Source organism: Ctenopharyngodon idella, chromosome 7 (genome assembly GCF_019924925.1).
Source record: "Ctenopharyngodon idella isolate HZGC_01 chromosome 7, HZGC01, whole genome shotgun sequence".
In the NCBI taxonomy this organism is placed as follows: domain Eukaryota; kingdom Metazoa; phylum Chordata; class Actinopteri; order Cypriniformes; family Xenocyprididae; genus Ctenopharyngodon; species Ctenopharyngodon idella.
In genome coordinates, this window is record NC_067226.1 from 32,072,822 (window position 1) to 32,091,712 (window position 18,891).

The window sequence follows — 18,891 nt, forward strand, 5'->3', positions numbered from 1 at the left end:
TCAAAACAACGAATGCAGGTTACCACTTTTTTGCACATCATTGGAAATTCTCTGAAAAATATGATCAGTGAATTTCCACCCTGTTCTTACATCTGTCACTCACCGAAACATAAGTGGATGTAGAGAGTTGTATTCTCCCCACAAAACTGACTAATTAGGTTCTTCTTTTGGAAATGGTAGTCCTGTTGTTTATTTCAACAGTGGGCACAATTTCTCAGAACAATATTTCTGTTGTTCGCATTGTTTGCCCCCTCATTTCAGAGTGGACGTGGAAATGGTTCATGAGTGGCGAGTCAAGCAAGTTGCACAAATGATTATTATGACCATTTGTGTCCATTCAAACCGCACAAGGACACACTAACCATACACCCGCTTTTACCCACAATGCTTTAGTGGAAATTGTACAAAATGTAAGACCCTCTTTGCAACTAGAGGACATGATTTCTTAAGATTTTAATAATGCATTACTATTCAATCATTATACCCGCCAAGAGGTTGATTGGATAGCCCGCAGTAAAAGAGACCTTTTTCATGAGACGAGACCTTTAATAAATGCCTGAATGCATGCGGATGTGCAGAATGGTTAAAAAGGATCTGTCTTTGGTTACAATCTTGACTATTATGACAGTCCGTATCGTCCTAGTGCGATGTATGTACAAATGAATGGTGTTCTGTCCAATAGAGCATTTTTTTTAACCTCCAGGCGAGAGTCAAAGTTATGCAGCATAATTGTTTAGAGAGAGGCGGCGAATGTTTTATGAGGGCAGCCCCTGTGCATCCACATTTAAACTGGTGGCCAACATTGAAATGTAATAAAGGATCAGTGTTAGAGGTTTGAGTAATGAGGAGTCAGTTGATAACCTGTGGATATAAAGACGGATATGGACAGCAGAGACTGCGTCTGGAAAGGGCATGGGGATTCAATGGCTTGACATTATTAACTCCAGACATTTTCTTCTGAATGTGTCTTCAAGTCACTTTATATTAAACGAGGGTTTTATTGGCTTTCGGGTCTTTTTTCTTTGGATCTGAATCCAGCTGGTACTATTTATTCATTTTTTTGCAAATAATATTTGTTAGTCATAGTATTCAAATCGCAACAAGCTTTATTTTAAATCATATAATGCATGTTTTTGTTGCAATGACAGGTCAACATCTGAGGTGAAATCAATCAATCAACCTAACCCTAGACAATCTCACTGCAACATTAAACTGAGACATCACACAAATTCTGCTGTACTTCACATTCATATATTTTGGCCGCCTTGGAAGACTAGTGATTTTGTTGTTGTGAAGTCACCAGTACTGACAACAAGTCACAGTCTGCCTCAGTGACCAGAATCCACTCACCGTGAGCTTCGTCTAACTGACAGAGATGTGAACTTCAGCACTTTCCAGCTACAAAGATGACGTTGATCAGTGATGCTGCATTGTGCCTATGAAGAGGCAAGAGGTTAAAAATGATAAATGTATTCTGTTACATTCAGAACATTTGTAATATCTGGCATCTTTATTATTGTTTTTACTTTACATTATGTGATATCTACTATATTGTAATCTATTCACTCTTATTATGTGTGCTTTTTTCCAAATAAATCAATAAAAGAAATATGTCTCTTTTTTGCCCAACTTAAGTTGCTTAATATCTTGTTTATAAGAAAATACATACAAATACATTAAAAGATGGCTTGCTATTTTTATTGCTATTGACGTTTTATGAAAGCTGTTCATTTCCCGAAAGAAAAAGAGGACCGGCACTAGTTGTTACATAGGGAATATGGCAAAAAGTAAAGTAAAAAGTCTAATTACACAAACATGTTTTCGCTCCCTGTTCAAACCCTCTTAAATTAGCCTTCTTATTTCTGTGAATTCTGTCTAATAAACTAAGATTTTTTCCATTTATATTTCCTATTGGGTGAAAAAGCAAAAACAATAGTCTAAATTCACATTGGCATTGATTTAGAATTAACTAAATCAAGACCGTTTTTAACTGAAAGGTTGAATCTGGGGCAAGTGTATTTTTAATAAATAGCCTAGGCCCAAAATACTATAGTAAATACAATAAAAATGTTTTTGAACCATACTATAGTAAAGTACTTGAATTAATTTGTTATAGTTGCTGTGGTAATATAACAACTATAGTAATATAAACAAATTACTTTACCCAAGACTGTACAAAGTTTTCTACAACTATAGGGTATATTGTACTACAATACAATACAGTTTACTGTAGTAAAAACTAAAGTATACTACAGTATTTATTACAGTTTATCAGTTCACTATAGTTAATAGTATGCTGTAGCATTCATTAACAAAGTGTTGTAAATACTATAATATAGTTGTTACATAGGGAATATGGTAAAAAAGTAAAGTAAAAAGTCTAATTACACAGATATGTTTTCGCCCGCTGTTCAAACCCTCTTAAATTAGCCTTATTTCTGTGAATTCTGTCTAATAAACTAAGATTTCAATCATTTTTTTTTTTTTTTTTTTCAATTTATATGTTTCTTATTGGGTGAAAAAGCAAAAACAATAGCTTAATTTCACATTGGCATAGAGTCAACTAAATCAAGACCGATTTTAACTGAAAGGTTGAATCCAGGGCAAGTGTATTTTTAATAAATAGCCTAGGCCCAAAATACTATAGTAAATACTGTAGTGTTTTTGAACCATACTATAGTAAAGTACTTGAATTAATTTGTTGTGGTAATTCTATAGTTGATGTGGTAATATATCAACTATAATAATATAAACAAATTACCCAATACTGTACTAAGTTTTCTACAGCTATAGGGTATATTATTCTACAATACACTACAGTTTACTGTAGTAAAAACTAAAGTAGGCTATACTACAGTATTTATTACAGTTTATCAGTTCACTAATACTACAGTATGCTGTTGCATTCATTAACAAAGTGTTGTAAATACTATAATATATACAGTATGAGTATACTACAATTTACTATAGTATGGTTCAAAAACACTATAGTATTTTTTCCATGTGGGCAGTAATGTTTTAAATGTTATACATGTCTGCAATTACATAAATATTTGTTTACCAAAACAATATTTTCTAGGCTATAATACCTTTTAAATTATTTTATGCTTTTAATATCGCTAATGACAGCTCCATTTTGACAACTTACCCCATAGTGAGGGACATATTTATGTTAAATGAATTGTTGTTGTTTTTTTTGTTTTTTTTTGTATACCTCCTTTCGTAGTCAAGACTTTTTGGTTTTAAGGTTTGTGCCTCTGACAAAACTATAAACCTACCCTGAGAAATATTCTCTGCAGTGTAAACTGGGACAACTAGCCTATAATTAGTTAGCTATAGCCCCAATCTCTGTTACAAACATATACAAAATCAACAATTAATGTTTTTTTTATTATCCATAAATGTAAACACATTGGTACTTTTCACTTGTTTATGAAACACAAAGGTTTCGTTTTATAGGTTTCATGATAAAGATCATTTATAGTTATATCAAAATATTAGCTACAACAAAACTAAAAACAAAGAGCCGCTGCAAGTCAGATTTTACTCAGGCATTTGGGGAGCCGACTGAATGACATCACTGCATCCACTGCGCTCGTCGTGAGCTGGTCTGGATCCAGGGAATGGGCTCTGGGAATAGGAATGGGATGTGCCCTGAGGAGGACTCAGATTGATGGACTCGGAAACAACAGTAAGTTAGAAAGTTATGAAAAACCACCCAAAACTTTACATAACAGCATAACAGCGCATAAACACGCGCGATGGGTGTTAGGCAAATTCACGCGTGCGTGTTTTCCTGAGCATTGTTTTCATTGTGTGCTGTGAGTGTTAAAAAGATTTTAACTTTTAATAAATTTGCTAGCGGCTAACCTTTGTAGCGGCTCGGCTAATATGACTTTAGGGAAAGAGTTAAACACATTCCTCTGCAGTTATGAACTCGCTGAGACTTTCCGTATCTCGTGTTGTGCTGGAAATCTGTTAGGAAATACTTTTATTCACTGGTGCATGTTTTTGTTTCGATCCTATTTAAACTTAACTAGCCATTTTCTTAAAAAAAAAAAAAAAAAAAAACTAGCCATTTTCTTAAAACTAGTTTGGGTTACGAGCACTGAAAGTTGTTTGTTTATGGTTTATTGTTTCGTATGTAGTTTGTGGTTATTTCATTATAGTAGTTTATTGTCTTCAAGTTGTTTTAATCTATTAGAGTTGGTAATTGTCGCATAGTTTGTGATTTTTGGTTCAATGTTGGTTTTGTTGTCTCATAGATTGTGATTGTCTGCATACTGGCTTTTCATATTTTGTTTCGGTACAACGCAACGCAAATCACAGTTATGTTGTGACTTGTGACAGATCAGTATGTTACGTCAGGTAGCTTACAAAAGATTTACTTTAACAAAACCCTTCAACAAAACCATTATAAGCAAATACCATTCCATCAGCTAAGCCATGTCTGTTTAGTGCTTATGAGTTCATAAAATGTATATTTAAAGAAAAAAGTTTTAGATCAAAAAGAAGAAACTGCTAGAAATTTCATAATCTGTTCAATATTCAGTAATCTGTCTTTTTAATCAGCTTTAGTGTTGTGTAGAATAGAATTAGATTAGATATAGAAATTATAGTAGAATAGAAATGATTCCTATTGTTGTTGTCTTTTTTTTACTTTTACTTTAAAGTGACCTTGAAAGGTACAATATAAAATTAAAAATGATTATTGAGTCATTCTGTGTCAAATCAACCAAATATTGGAAACCTTCCTGGCTAAAATTTTTGATTTTTATTATTTTTTTATTAAGAAAGGCAAACAAATATTGATGAAAGACAAAATATTAAATGCCATGGATGAATATTTACTGAATAATCCACTAGTTTGTGACTAGTGTTAAGAAAACATCCAAAATCCACCTTTTAAGCATTTATTTTTTGCACTTTTTCTAGTTGTGTGTATAGATTTCATTTACAATACATATTTTAAAGGCTGTTTTCTCAAAAAGAGTTTTTTCTCCTACACTGAGCCATATATCTCCACATCAGAAGCATTTACAAACACCAGTTTTATTCCTGAAGGTTTTTACAGAGGGATTTGGTCATATATAATTTGCCAGATTATATACAGCATTTTAGAAAAATTGTGAAAATGTAATTTTTTCTGACTGTTCACAGTATTTTCTGAATTATGGGAGTGATTAAAATCTTTTCTGTAAAAACCTGACTCTATTGTAAAAAAAAAAAAAAAAAAGTTAAACAAGAATTCTGAACCTGACTTCATCCATTGTTCAGATTTTTGTACTAGAAATGTATGCAAATTAGCGCATTTTTAAGTAAATAATGCCTCATTTGCATATTTAAACATAACGTTTCAGGGAAATTTGGAAGAAGGGGTTGATTCTGAACTGGTTGATTGAACTGATTCTGAAGCTACCAAGAGTTAAAAGACCTGGGGAGAGCAACCACACTGCCTTAAATTAAATTTCACCCAAAAATTAAATTTCTGTCATTAATTACTCACCCTCATGTCGTTCCACACCCATAAGACCTACAGAACACAAATTAAGATATTTCTGATGAAATCCAAGGTTTTTTTTTTTAATCTCTCATAGAAAACAACAAAATGACAACTTTCAAGGTCCAGTAAAGACAGTCGACGTGACTGCAGTGGTTCAACCTTAGTGTTATGAAGTGACAAGAATACTTTTTGTGTGCAAAAACGAAACAAAAATAATGACTTTATTCAACAATTTCTTCTCTTCTGTGTCATTCTCATACGTTGTTTACGTCCAGCGCTTCCAAGTTCTACGTCAGAACTCTGACTCATTATTGGCCGGCTCCATGCGTCGTGCTGATCACGTGATCAGCTTTGACCAATACTGAGCCGGCATTCGGACATAAACACGGAAGCCTTCACTGTGCTTAATGCGTCACCTGCGTAAGGATAATGACAGGGAAGAGAAGAGATTGTTGAATAAAGTCGTTATTTTTGTTTTGTTTTTGCGCACAAAAAGTATTCTCATCACTTCATAAAATTAAGGTTGAACCAGTGCAGTCACGTCGACTGTTTTAACGATGTCTTTAGTACCTTTCTGGACCTTGAAAGTGTCGGTTAAATTGCTGTCTATGGACGAGTCATATACCTCTCGGATTTCATCAAAAATATCTTAATTTGTGTTCAGAAGATGAACGAAGGTCTTACGGGTGTGGAACGACATGAGGGTGAGTACTTAATGACAAAAATTTCATTTTTGGGTGAACTAACCCTTTAATATTTTTACTTTCTTCACTATTTATGTTGGTCTTTCTTCAGAAAAAATATAAACAAAATAAAAAATTTGACCTGGGGACCTCTTGTTGAGTTGACATAGAATGACCTAGAGGTTCTCTGTCAAAGATGTTTTGCCCTAAACTCGTGTTAATCCATATTTTTTTTATTGAATTCAGTCCCTATAGGAAGCAGTATCACAGCCCCACGAAAGTAATGAGGGTCTGCTAATCAGCTCAGCAATGTCTCCCAAAGGAGTTGGCCAAAGTAAGGTCGAGGAAACCACTGTACAGGTGGCCGTCCGGGTGCGTCCGCTGCTTCCCAAAGAGATTTTGCACAACCATGAGAGTTGCATCACTGCAGACCCAGAGGAGAGGAGGGTCACCCTGGGCAATGACCGCCACTTCCACTGTGACTTTGTGTTTGAGGATAGCTCTACACAGGAGGATGTGTATACAGACTGCGTTCAACCTCTCATCGAGGCTTTCTTTCATGGATTCAATGCCACGGTTTTTGCCTATGGGCAGACAGGCTCAGGCAAAACCTACACCATTGGAGAAGCCAACATTTGTAAGTCTTTTATATGGAAGTCAAGTCACATTTATTTATATAGTGCTTTATACAATAAAGATTGTTTCAAAGCAGCTTCACATTAAAGGGGACCTATTATGCCACTTTTTGCAAGATGAAATATAAGTCTCTGGTGTCCCCAGAATGTGTCTGTGAAGTCTCAGCTCAAAATACCCCACAGATCATTTATTATACCATTTTTGAGTGGAAGGAAAAACATGGTGTTTTCGTGCATGTATCTTTAAATGCAAATGAGCTGCTGCTCCCCGTCCCCTTTCCAGAAGGTGGAGCCTTCACAGCTCATGCCTTGGATACTCTGCTAAAAACTAACAAAACATCTGTTTGGTTTTAATTATCATCTCTATCATAATCACATTGCAGTTCTTCATCATCATGAAAGTTTATTATCTGTATGCGTTTTAAAGCCGTATCAGTCTAAACTGATATATGGTTTTCTGAGGTCACACATTCAAAGTACACGCATCCCGTGAGTATTAAACTAAGTTCTCTTTCAAGTCTTCTTGCACTTAAACTGTCAAATACATACAAGGTTATGTCGAAAACACACAAAGATCACATAAACACAGTCTGAACGTAAACAGCAGGGAAAGAAATCACATGTGTATATTAGATCTGTGTATTAAAATGAAAGCAGCATAATATACAGTACCTACTGCTGAATATGCTGTTAATATGAATCAAACAACAAAAGAAAAACCAAAAAATCACTCACTGCTCTTGATTAAATAACTTTAGTAGCTTTAATAAGAATACATTTCTTACTTGAATGCTGCTGTTAAATGCTTTGGCGAGGAGATAAACATGGCGGACTGTGTACAGCTCACTCAGGGGAGGAGCTAAGCTAATAGGGCAGAGTCTGTCAGCAGTCGTGGGCGGGGCCTAAGCATTTGTGATGTCACAAAAGCTACAATCTGCAAATGGCTTATTCTGAGACACCATTTATGATTTGTGGGGATTATAAAAAAAGGAGTGGGTGGATTTTTATCATTATAGGCTGGTTGTTCTCACACACTGCCGACACACATTTATGTTCAAACACCATGTAAAAGTGAATTTTGCATAATAGGTCCCCCTTTAATAAATAGTTAAATAGAAGTGCCATGTTTTTATTTTATTGGAGGTTTATTGAGTATTTTGACAGCTGAAGTGTTGAATAAACAGATCAAAAGCATGCCTAAGTTCAGTTCCTTACAGCATATTATTAAATGGGCTTCATCTAGACTAGACAAGATTCACAAGGCTAGGAAAGGCTTTGTCTGTGTCTTGTTAAAATGCTTCCACGAGTTTGCACGTTCATGCTGCCAGCAACACCTCCCCCGGTTCAGTTGCTACCGCTCCACTTGCAATCTGAGATCTTGCGTTTTAGCATTCTGTCTCATAGAGTTATTCATTAACCTGCTGTTGGTTTTTTTGGCCGCAGCCGCTTTTAGGGATGACGAACAGGGCATCATTCCCAGAGCCGTGGCCGAGATCTTCAAACTGCTGGATGAGAATGACCTCGTTGACTTCTCTGTCCGAGTGTCATACATGGAGGTTTACAAAGAGGTCTTCAGAGACCTTTTGGAAGTTGAGACGGCCAGTAAAGACATACATATTAGAGAGGATGAAAAGGGCAACGTAGGTAAGTTTGTGAGGAAAACTGATGCAAGATTCTCTTCCAGTGTAGAATAAGTAGGGATGTGCAAAACTACACTACCGTTCAAAAGTTTGGGTTTGGTAAAAAAAAAAAAAAAAAATCTTTTATGCTCACCAATGCTGCATTTATTTGATCAAAAATACAGTAAAAGAAGTAATACTTTGATGCTTCAGTGTCACATGATCCTTCAGAAATCATTCTAATATGCTGATTTGATGCTCAAATAACATTTCTTATTATCAATGTTGAAAATAATTGTAATATTATGTTTAATATTTTGTGGACACTGTGATAATTTTTTTTAATTTCATTTTGATTCTTTGAAAAATAGAAAGTACAAAAGAACATTTAAAATAGAAATCTTTTGTAACATAATAAATGTCTTTACTGTCACTTTTGATCAGTGTAATGCATCAAATGTCCCGAATAAAATTAATTAAAAAAACATCTTACTGAGCCCAAACTTTTGAATGCTCGTGTACATATTCTCAAAATCAACTACTTTGTGGGTTCCTTGAAAATCTAGTTGACAGACTAAATGATTTTTTTTTTTTTTTTTTTTTCATAAAAAGATCATAAAAAAGATCAGTCGGTACTGAAATTTTAAAAATGTGATGCTTTGAGCGCTGTTGAGCAGATTCGTAAACACCTCTGATTGGCCATTGTGTTCACGTGCTCATCAGATATGTCTGTGATTGGCTACAATGATCAACGCTTCAAAACATTGTTAATAGTCATCAATGACACTCTTCACCGAGCGCTTACACAGATACACACAGGAGTGTTTGAATTTAAAAGCGTTTTGAAAGCAGGTCCGCGATAGACGCCTGCTGTCAAACTCTCCTGCTCCTGCTTTCAAAACGCTTTTAAATTCAAACACTTCCGTGTGCTTTCAAACGCTGCTGTGCGTTGATCATTGTAGCCGATTACAGACATATCTGATGAGCGCGTCAGCACAATCAGAGGTGTTTAAGAAATCCACTCAAAGCATCACATTTTTAAAATTTCAGTACAGATTGGTACCGAAGTCGGTACTTTTGACAACTCGATAAAAAACCATGTACAATAAAGAATTATTATTGTTTAAAATGTGTTATTTATAAACAGTATATTTCTGTAACATTTCTAATAATTATTGTTTAATTTTTGTTTTAGATTAATTATACTATGTCACACTGCACATAAATCTTGAAATCATGTCAGCTGCCCATAAGTCGACAAAGACCCCTAAAAATCCTGAGATCTGTTTATTATTCACTCATTTTTACTTTTGATATGCTTCTCCTCTGTTAAAATGCTTCATTTTCTGTTTTATGTACTTAGGGCCAGGTTTACTAAACAGTGCAAATTAGCGTGAGAGTGCAATTCTAAAAAGCACAGATGGGAGTGGAAAGTGCTGTGCTTGATCTACTGAAGACGCACAAAAGAACACAGACACATCCGGATCATTTCCATAATGACCAACACAATCTACCAAGAGCAGCGCAAATTAGCGTCTGGTTTAAGACATGCTTTTTTTGGGTGGAAATAATGGCGCAAATACCAGTAAATTGACGAGCACAAACCTTAGTAAATCACCTTGCATGATTCATTTAAATACTCTCCTCACATAAATTTTTCATCTGAAAGGGAACCTCCTACAAATGCATATGCAATAAGCTCAGCCGCAAAAATAACCCTGTCCATGCCTTTTCAGCGCTAATTTTTCATTGTGTGTCTTTAGTAAATCCTGACAGTAGTTTTTTAAGTTTGCACTGGCGCAAGCTGTTGGTAAATCTGACCCTTAGTGTTTTGTGTTGTGACTCTTCAAAACTGCCCATTTCAGAAAGTCTTTCAGCAACACGTGACTGTTCAGAAAAAGACATCTTTTGTGTTTACCCACAGTGCTTTGTGGTGTGAAGGAATGTGAAGTGGAGGGACTTGATGAGGTGCTGAGTCTCTTAGAGTCAGGAAAGACGGCCCGTCACACAGGGGCCACCCAGATGAACCCCCACTCCAGTCGCTCTCACACCATCTTCACAGTGCTCATGGAACAGAGGCGCGGAGGTTCTCGAGGAGCGCCCGGGACTGTGCAGATCCTCTCTTCCAAATTCCATTTTGTGGACCTGGCTGGATCAGAGCGAATCCTCAAAACTGGCAACACTGGTGAACGTCTCAAGGAGAGCATTCAGATCAACAGTGGACTTCTTGCTCTCGGAAATGTCATTGGAGCGCTTGGGGACCCCAAAAGAAAAGGCACCCATATCCCATACAGGGATTCCAAAATCACCAGGTACAAATCATTTCACATTTTTTTTATTAAACTAATTACATTATTTTTCAAGTCTAACCTCAAAAAGGATGTGGAAAAAATCTTAAGTAGATTTTAAAAATGTAAAAGTTTAGTTTGTGACGTATTGCTGTTCAAAAGTTTGTAAGTTCAGTAAGATTGTTTTGGGAAAAAAAAAAAAAAGTCACTTATGTTCACCAAGGCTGCATTTATAACTGTTTTCTATTTTTGTATATTTTAAAATGTAATTTAATTGAAAAGTAAAGACATTATAATGTTATAAAAGATTTCTATTTCAAATAAATGCTGTACTTTTGAAACTTCTATTCATCAAAGAATCCTGAAAATAAATGAGCACGGTTTCCACAAAAATATTAAAGAGCAAAACTGTGCAAATCAGCATATTAGAATGATTTCTGAAGGATCGTGTGACATTGAAGTCTGGAGTAATGATGCTGAAAATTCAGCTTTGATCACAGGAATAAATTACATTTTAAAATATATTCAATTAAATTAAATATATATTTTACTGTACTGTATTTGATCAAATAAATAAAGCCCTGATGAGCATAAGAGACTTCTTTCAAAAACAAAAATATTACTGGCCGGGCTTGATATTAAAGGTGGGGTAAGTAGTTTTTCAAAAACGCTGTTGGACATTGTTGATATTTGAAATCAATCCAAACAAACCCACCCCTCTCTTCATTGCTCCACCTCCAAAACTCACCCTCCAATCCTAACCACTCTGCTCCGAGTCGGCCTCGAACCCAGTGTTACTCACATGTGAAGCGGAATCAAAGCAGCCTCTGCGTCTGTTTTCAGGCCTTCCCGCTTAGCTCTCTCCAGCGCTGGAAAGCTTTTCTAATGGCACTTTTCCACTGCATGGTACGGTTCGGTATGGAACGGTAGGACTCGCTTAAATAGTACCACCTTGGTTGAGGTTCCAAGGGAGCCGTACCGATACTAAATGTGACGTGTGAACACTGCAGATCACTGATTGGTCAGAGAGAATTGTCACTACCAGCGTCATTGGATTTGAAACATGAGACACCAAACCCGCTAGATATAAATAGTCAGTAACAGCCACCGCAGTATCATTTGTTTGCGAAACGACTTGCTTTAAAGGATTAGTTCACTTTCAAATGAAAATTAGCCTAAGATTTACTCATCCTCAAGCCATCCTAGGTGTATATGACTTTCTTCTTTCTGATGAACATAATCGAAGAAATATTAATAAATATCCTGATGCATCTTGAGGTTTATAATTTCAGTGAACAGGACCAATGAGTATGAGCTGAAGAAAAAGCTTCCATCCACATCCATCCATCATAAACGTGTACTCCACAAGGCTCTGGGGGGTTAATAAAGGCCTTCTGAAGCGAAGCGATGCGTTTGTATAAAAAAAATCTATATTTAAACAAGTTATGAAGTAAAATATCTAGCTTCCACCAGAACGCCTGGCGCCGCGTTAGTTCTGTAAGTTGAATAGGGAAGGTGTAGGACATACAGCGTAAGCTTTTTGAAGAATACGGAAGGCGGTCTGGCGGAGGCACTTGTAAGGCGAGCATTTGTGTTTATAAAGCATATACATTTTTATTTTTTTTAGAAAATGACCAATCGTTTCGCTAGATAAGAACCTTATTCCTCGTCTGGGATCGTGTAGAGCCCTTTGAAGCTGCACTGAAACTGACATTTTGAAGTCCATTATAAGGAGAATAATCCTGGAATGTTCTCATCAAAAACCTTAATTTCTTTTCGACTGAAGAAAGAAAGACATAAACATCTTGGATGACTAATCCTTTAAACAACATGAAAAAAGAAATGGCTGTATTGTGGTCAGTAGATGAGGTGCAGACTCGTTGGTAGACGAGGAGCGGATCCACGGCAGTAGAGGTGCCGCAACTGTAGCGATCAGTCTATAATCCCGCCTACTTTGAAGCAGTACAAACTGCAGTGGAAAAGCAAACCGAAAGTAAAGTGAGCTGAGCCGTAACGAGCTGAGTAGTACCACACAGTGGAAAAGTGCCGTAATATTAACGCGTGTCCTAAAGAGCTTGCCCAGTCATAAACATTCATTCCAGTGACATTCTTTTGAGCTCTTTTGTATTGTCTCATCTCTCTTTCTGCAGTTTTTTTATTTTTTTTTTTCCAAATCTCCCTCTTTCTCATTCTCTCTCCTCGACCATCATACGCCCCCTGATGCTGATTGGTTACATATTTGTTGTTGGTGTCGGCCCGACTAACTTCCAAAAAGTGTTTTTGGAACACCTTTAACACCCGCCAACCTGACAAATGCGGGTGGATTTCAGCAGTGGCGTGTAACACATTCACTCCTACTAGCCACTTTAGCGGGTTGAATTGTATATATATGTTACCGGCAATGTGTGAAAAGCAGGTATTGTATAGAATCCCTAGGGAATATATAGAATGCGTGAAGTTTGTAGGCAAAGAATGAAATGTCTGGTTTTTGTGATTATGTTGCATACTTTTCCTAGGCATTCTATACATTACCAAGGTATTATACAGAATGACAAGCTGGCTGGTCCTTTGGCATTGTATAGAATGCCTAGGAAATGTGTGAAATATAAACCATTTCATACTTTGACTACAAACTTTCTATATACAAAATTCTATATACAATGCCGAAGTTCACACATTGCCGGTAACATATATAATATATACATTTTTCAGTAGTATTCTAAAAAGGCATCTGAAATAATAAACTAAGTTAATTTTAGTGTTTTCAAAAATATAGATTTTTTGAAATTATCACTAGGAAAGCAGTAAAGAATTACATTGTTTCTCTTGTTGCCCTTCGACTGAAAATTACAACCAAAATGCCACAATGTGGCATCGCATTTTGTATTCTGAGTTGTGTTGCGGTAAAAATAGCAACAGGATAGTGTCAGTAGCTCACCGAGTGCAACCATTTGACGCCATCGACGTAGAATGCACTGTGCAAACAAAATGGCGCCCCCCCCATTGTCCAAAAAATGCATAAAACGATATGTATTTTTTAAATAACACAAATCTTTCATGGGTTTTCTACTACATATTTCAGTAAGAGACATCATTTACAATACATACATACAAGTCTTAATTCCCGGGGTTCCCTTTAAAAATATCTATATGGCAGTTTTTCCCCATGGCATCGATTGTCAAAATTGTGGCCAGTGAAAATGCTGAGTAGCTAGTAACTTTGGAAAACCAGTAGCCACAGTGGCTGAAAAGTTAATGTCAAGCCCTACTTACAGACCACAAAAGTTTTAAACAGTAGTGTGTAAGCTGTTGTTAGTTTGTTGAGAGAATCCTATTTTGCTACTAACTGCACTGAGATCACATGTTGCTACTCATCTTCTCTATGTCTGATTGAAATGCTCTCAGTGGTATTTTTGTAGGGCGGGGTTTTGGAAAGAGGGCATGTGTAACATCACCTTTATATAGTTTAAAGGCTTTCAAGGTTGAGGATGTGTCTGTGTTGCATCTTGTTGTCAGGATCTTAAAGGACTCTCTTGGAGGCAATGCCAAAACCCTCATGATTGCCTGCATAAGCCCTTCCTCCTCAGACTTTGATGAGAGCCTAAACACACTCAACTACGCCAAGCGGGCTCGTAACATCCAGAACCGGGCCACGGTCAACTGTCGCGGGGAACCTGACCGCGTTGAGGGCCTTGAACTCCAGATCAAAGCGCTAAGACGAGCTCTTGAAAACCGCCAGCGCTCTGAAACCCGCATCATTGCTCGTTCCGACCCCGAGAAGAGACTTCGGCCCTTTGAACTGGATGTGAGAAAGCTGCAAGCAGAGAGCGCCCACTACAGGACGTGCACGGACTCGGCCTACAGGCTTTTGACAGAGCTCCAGGGGGAAGGGACTCTGAATGCAGGTCAGCTCCTGCGGGTAAAAGAGTGGCTTTGTGCCGTCGAGGAGGAACGTAGCGGCCTGACCTCAGCGTCGGGGCTGGACAGCGGCATCGAGAGTAGCTCTACTGAGGACAGCGCTGTGATAAAAAGGGGGCGGGCGGCACTGAACATCCAGGTTGGCTGCAGGCACATCCATTTTCAAATATGAATATTTTATACTTAACAATTCATCATAAAAAGGCAATTATGTATCTTGGCAGGTCATTATTTCTCAAGCATTAATTTCAGATATGCTCGAATGTCATGATGTAAACTATGTGATTATCTGCGTAATCCTGCAGACGATGCCACAGGATCCTGACAATGTCAAAGAGGATTGGAGCAGAGACCGCGAGGACTACATTTCCCAGCTGCAAGCCCAAATACAGCAATTAGAACAAGAAAACACAGACTTTCTAGCTGCCCTGGAAGATGCCATGGAGCAATACAAACAACAGGTGAGGGAATGGAAATTCTCTGCGGGTTTAGTTATGTTTTTGAACGAAGATTTAATTGTGCAATGAGTTGGAAATCATGGAGAAGTCTTTGTTTCTAATCTAATTATGCTCTCCTCTAAAATATGTTATTGGCTAAGTATGGCTCTTGATGGGCCCTTTTCACATAAAGTGGTGTTTCCAAAGTTATTACTATTATAATTCTAGCAAAGTTTTTTTATATTTTAATTTAAGAAAACAATACTACACACTACTGTGGAAAAGTTTGGGGTTGGTAAGATTCTTCTGCTCACCAAGGCTGTGAAATATTATTACAATTTAAAATAACTCTTCTATTGTAATATATTTTAAAATGTAATTTATTCCTGTGATTAAAGCTGAATTTTCAGCATCATTACTCCAGTCTTCAGTGTCACATGATCCTTCAGAAATCATTCAAATATGCTGATTTGCTGCTCAAGAAACTTTTATTATTATCAATGCTGAAAACAAACATATTTTTGTGGAAACTGTGATGCAGTTTTTTTTTCAGGATTCTTTGAGGAATATGAGGGAAAAAAAACAGCATTTAAAAAAAAAAAATAATAATAATCTTTTGTAACCGTCATTCTGTGTCAACTCAACCAGAGGTCCTTGGCTAAAAAATTTTATTTTTATAATAAAAAAAAAAAAATTCTGGTGAAAGAAATACATAAATGAAGAAGTAAGTCAAAATATTAAATGTCACAGATGTATATATGCACTACTTTGTAGAGGGGGGTCGAAATGACAATTTTCACCTGAGATTTGGAGCCAGTTTACAGGGGTGTAAAAATGACTTTAGAAAGATGGCAGCAGCATTATTTTATTTTTACTCAGAGATCGGTAGGTCTATTAGTAAAATCTGTTGACTTTCACAATCTTTGTTGCATTATACGCCAACATTGACGGTCCAAAAATGGGGAAAAGCTCTTGTTGTGTTGTTTGCCCCAAGTTTGCATGCCTGTAAATCAAGAAGTATTAAATATGTCATAATATCCTTTTAGATTCTGGTTCTTAACAAACTTTTCTTTTGTAATCTTCATTTTGAAGGCTCTATATGGTTCAATCCCATAGAAACAGGGATCTCAATGCGACTTCATGTTCAAAATGTTGAATTTTACCCATTTTCAATGGTCAAACCAAATGTGAGTTTTTCAACAAGCTGATACTTATTGTGTTTAACGAAGAATATCTGAAGAACAAATAATACTGAAACTAGAAATGTATCTTGTTTCCCTCTGTGAAAACAATTGCATACAACATACCAGAAGATGTTGATCCAGGAACATGCTCTACTCTGTGAATTCACGTCCACCGAGGGGGTTTCTGATACAACGGCTAAGGGAGTGATGGTAAATTTGATGCCTTTCACTCTTCTGACTGCCATAATGATTCTCTATTTTTTTCCTTTTTTGGAAAGTTGTGAAAATGCCATCGTGAATTGTTTTTCTTTTGCTATTGGATCAAATGGAAACGCAAAATTCATATATTTGCTGTAGTCTTCCATTCTCACTTTACCCAAATACGACTTCTGCTTCTGAGAACCTCGAAAATGTGAAAGGGGTCAACTGGAGTATCTATCTGTCTGTCTGTCTACATCTATGTATCTGTCTACATCTATCTATCTGTCTATATGTCTGTCTGTCTGTCTGTATCTATCAATCTGTCTGTCTACATCTCTCCATCTATCTATCTATCTATCTATCTATCTATCTATCTATCTATCTATCTATCTATCTATCTATCCATCTGTCTATCTGTCTGTCTGTCTGTCTGTCTGTCTGTCTACATCTGTGTATCTGTCTGTCTGTCTGTGTCTGTCTGTCTGTCTGTCTGTCTGTATCTATCAATCTGTCTGTCTACATCTCTCCATCTCTCATCTATCTATCTGTCTGTCCGTCTGTCTGTCGTTCTATCTGTCTGTCTGTCTACATCTGTGTATCTGTCTACGTCTATCTGTCTGTCTGTCTGTCTGTGTGTCTGTCTGTCTGTCTGTCCGTCTGTATCTATCAATCTGTCTGTCTATATCTCTCCATCTCTCATCTATCTATCTGTCTGTCCGTCTGTCTGTCGTTCTATCTGTCTGTCTGTCTACATCTATCTATCTGTCTATGTATCTATGTATGTATCTATCTATCTATCTATCTGTCTGTCTGTCTGTCTGTCTGTGTCTATCAATCTGTCTGTCTATATCTGTCTATCTGTCTGTCTATCTATCTGCCTGTCTGTCTGTCTGTCTTTAAAAAAAAAAAAAATTAGATAAAAACCTAAACGAAAGTTAGAAGTGTTGCTTTGGCAACTAACTGAAATAAAATAAGTTGCTGTTGAAGTGATAAAATTACTAAAACTAAAATAAAAATAAATTAAACCAAAACAGAGAAGAAAAAAAAAAAACTAATTTAAAAATAACAAAAGCACAACAAACTGACTAAAACTTAAACTAAACTTACATATAAAAAATATAAAAATCTATCTGTCTGTCTTCTATGAATGGTGTACAACCCTGGTGCAGCACACATGGTCCTTAAAACAGTATTGGGGATATCTTTTGTATTTTCACGAGGTTGTAACTGCATACTGTTTTCTCTCGTTCCTAGAGCGATAAGCTACAAGAGCAGCAGGATCTAATAGCAGAGCTTCACAGTCTGTTAGCCCAGCCGGGTGGACTGGGACTGCTCCACCTGAAACAGAGACCTCACACTGCTCCTATCAACTCACTGCCGCAGACATCAGACAGCTCCGGCCGTCTCACTCCTCCCTGCGACAGTGATGTGGGCAGGAGCCTCGCCAGACAGGTAATTGATATGTTTTGATTTGTCTCACAGCATCTTCGACCTCAAACACACATCAACTTTAATTCAACATACAAACCACAGCTGCCGCCACCTGGGCTGAGCCGTTAGTACACAAACATCTTCAAACACTTGCCGCACACCCTGTCTAATTCTGTGTTTTGACTTCACCCACATAGTCTCTGATCCAAACAAATTCTCCTAATTGCCAAGGTAACACTGCGATGTCTTAACAGTCAATTATACACCCTAAACCCACTTTTGATGCTCATTTTTCAAGCCTGTTGTATGACAAGCTGGCATTTGATGTATTGTCTGGAGACAGGGATATTTATTAAAGCAATAAGCCATGAGCGGCTGTGTGTTAAACCTTGTTTATTCTTTCGCGGGACCCTCTGCAGATTATTATCACGGCTCACTGCATGCAAGAGATGTTTGTATTTGACACCACCAGCCATTCTCTGAAACGACAGATGGCAGTCTAGAAAATATCAGCTGTAACAGCAGTGAAGTAACTTGCTGAATCTTACACTTACCTAGCTAGTTATGATATTATTTGTGTTCATTAAAAATTAGTCAATTACAAAAGGAGGATAACACAACAGAAACACTTAAGTTTACTGTGACTTTGTCTAAATGAGATGGAACTCATTTATCATTACAAAAATTTTATTTCAAATAAATGCCTTTTTAAAATAAACAAAATATAATAACTTTTGTTCAGGCACATTGTTGACGCATTGCTATTTTGAGGCAACTGAAATAGACTGCACCATTGACCAACTGAAATTATTATTTATTGGAATAATTAATTATTATTATTAGAGCGCTCTTTAAATAACAAAAAAAATATTGTGGCATTGACTTTAGACTAGGTTTCAGTTGGTCAATGGCACAATATTTTCTTTATTTAAAGAGCATGTTAGTCATATGCACGCGTACACTCTGCTTGTTACACACACAGGGACGTGCAG

The 18,891-nt window shown here is 36.7% G+C and overlaps 1 protein-coding gene across 2 annotated transcripts in view; it reads left to right on the forward strand.

The window, feature by feature from the left end:
- The first annotated feature begins 3,543 nt into the window (after window positions 1-3,543).
- kif7 (kinesin family member 7) overlaps window positions 3,544-18,891 on the forward strand; it is a 32,945-nt gene continuing 17,597 nt past the window's right edge. The window contains exons 1-8 of one of the 2 annotated variants that reach the window (XM_051899441.1): window positions 3,544-3,691; window positions 6,433-6,823; window positions 8,265-8,465; window positions 10,365-10,752; window positions 14,245-14,785; window positions 14,952-15,107; window positions 16,394-16,477; window positions 17,723-17,920. In XM_051899441.1, coding sequence (XP_051755401.1) covers window positions 6,496-6,823; window positions 8,265-8,465; window positions 10,365-10,752; window positions 14,245-14,785; window positions 14,952-15,107; window positions 16,394-16,477; window positions 17,723-17,920 — 1,896 coding nt within the window. In that variant the 5' untranslated portion in view covers window positions 3,544-3,691; window positions 6,433-6,495. The remainder of the gene's footprint in view (window positions 3,692-6,432; window positions 6,824-8,264; window positions 8,466-10,364; window positions 10,753-14,244; window positions 14,786-14,951; window positions 15,108-16,393; window positions 16,478-17,722; window positions 17,921-18,891) is intronic. The other variant, XM_051899442.1, reaches the window with a different exon arrangement.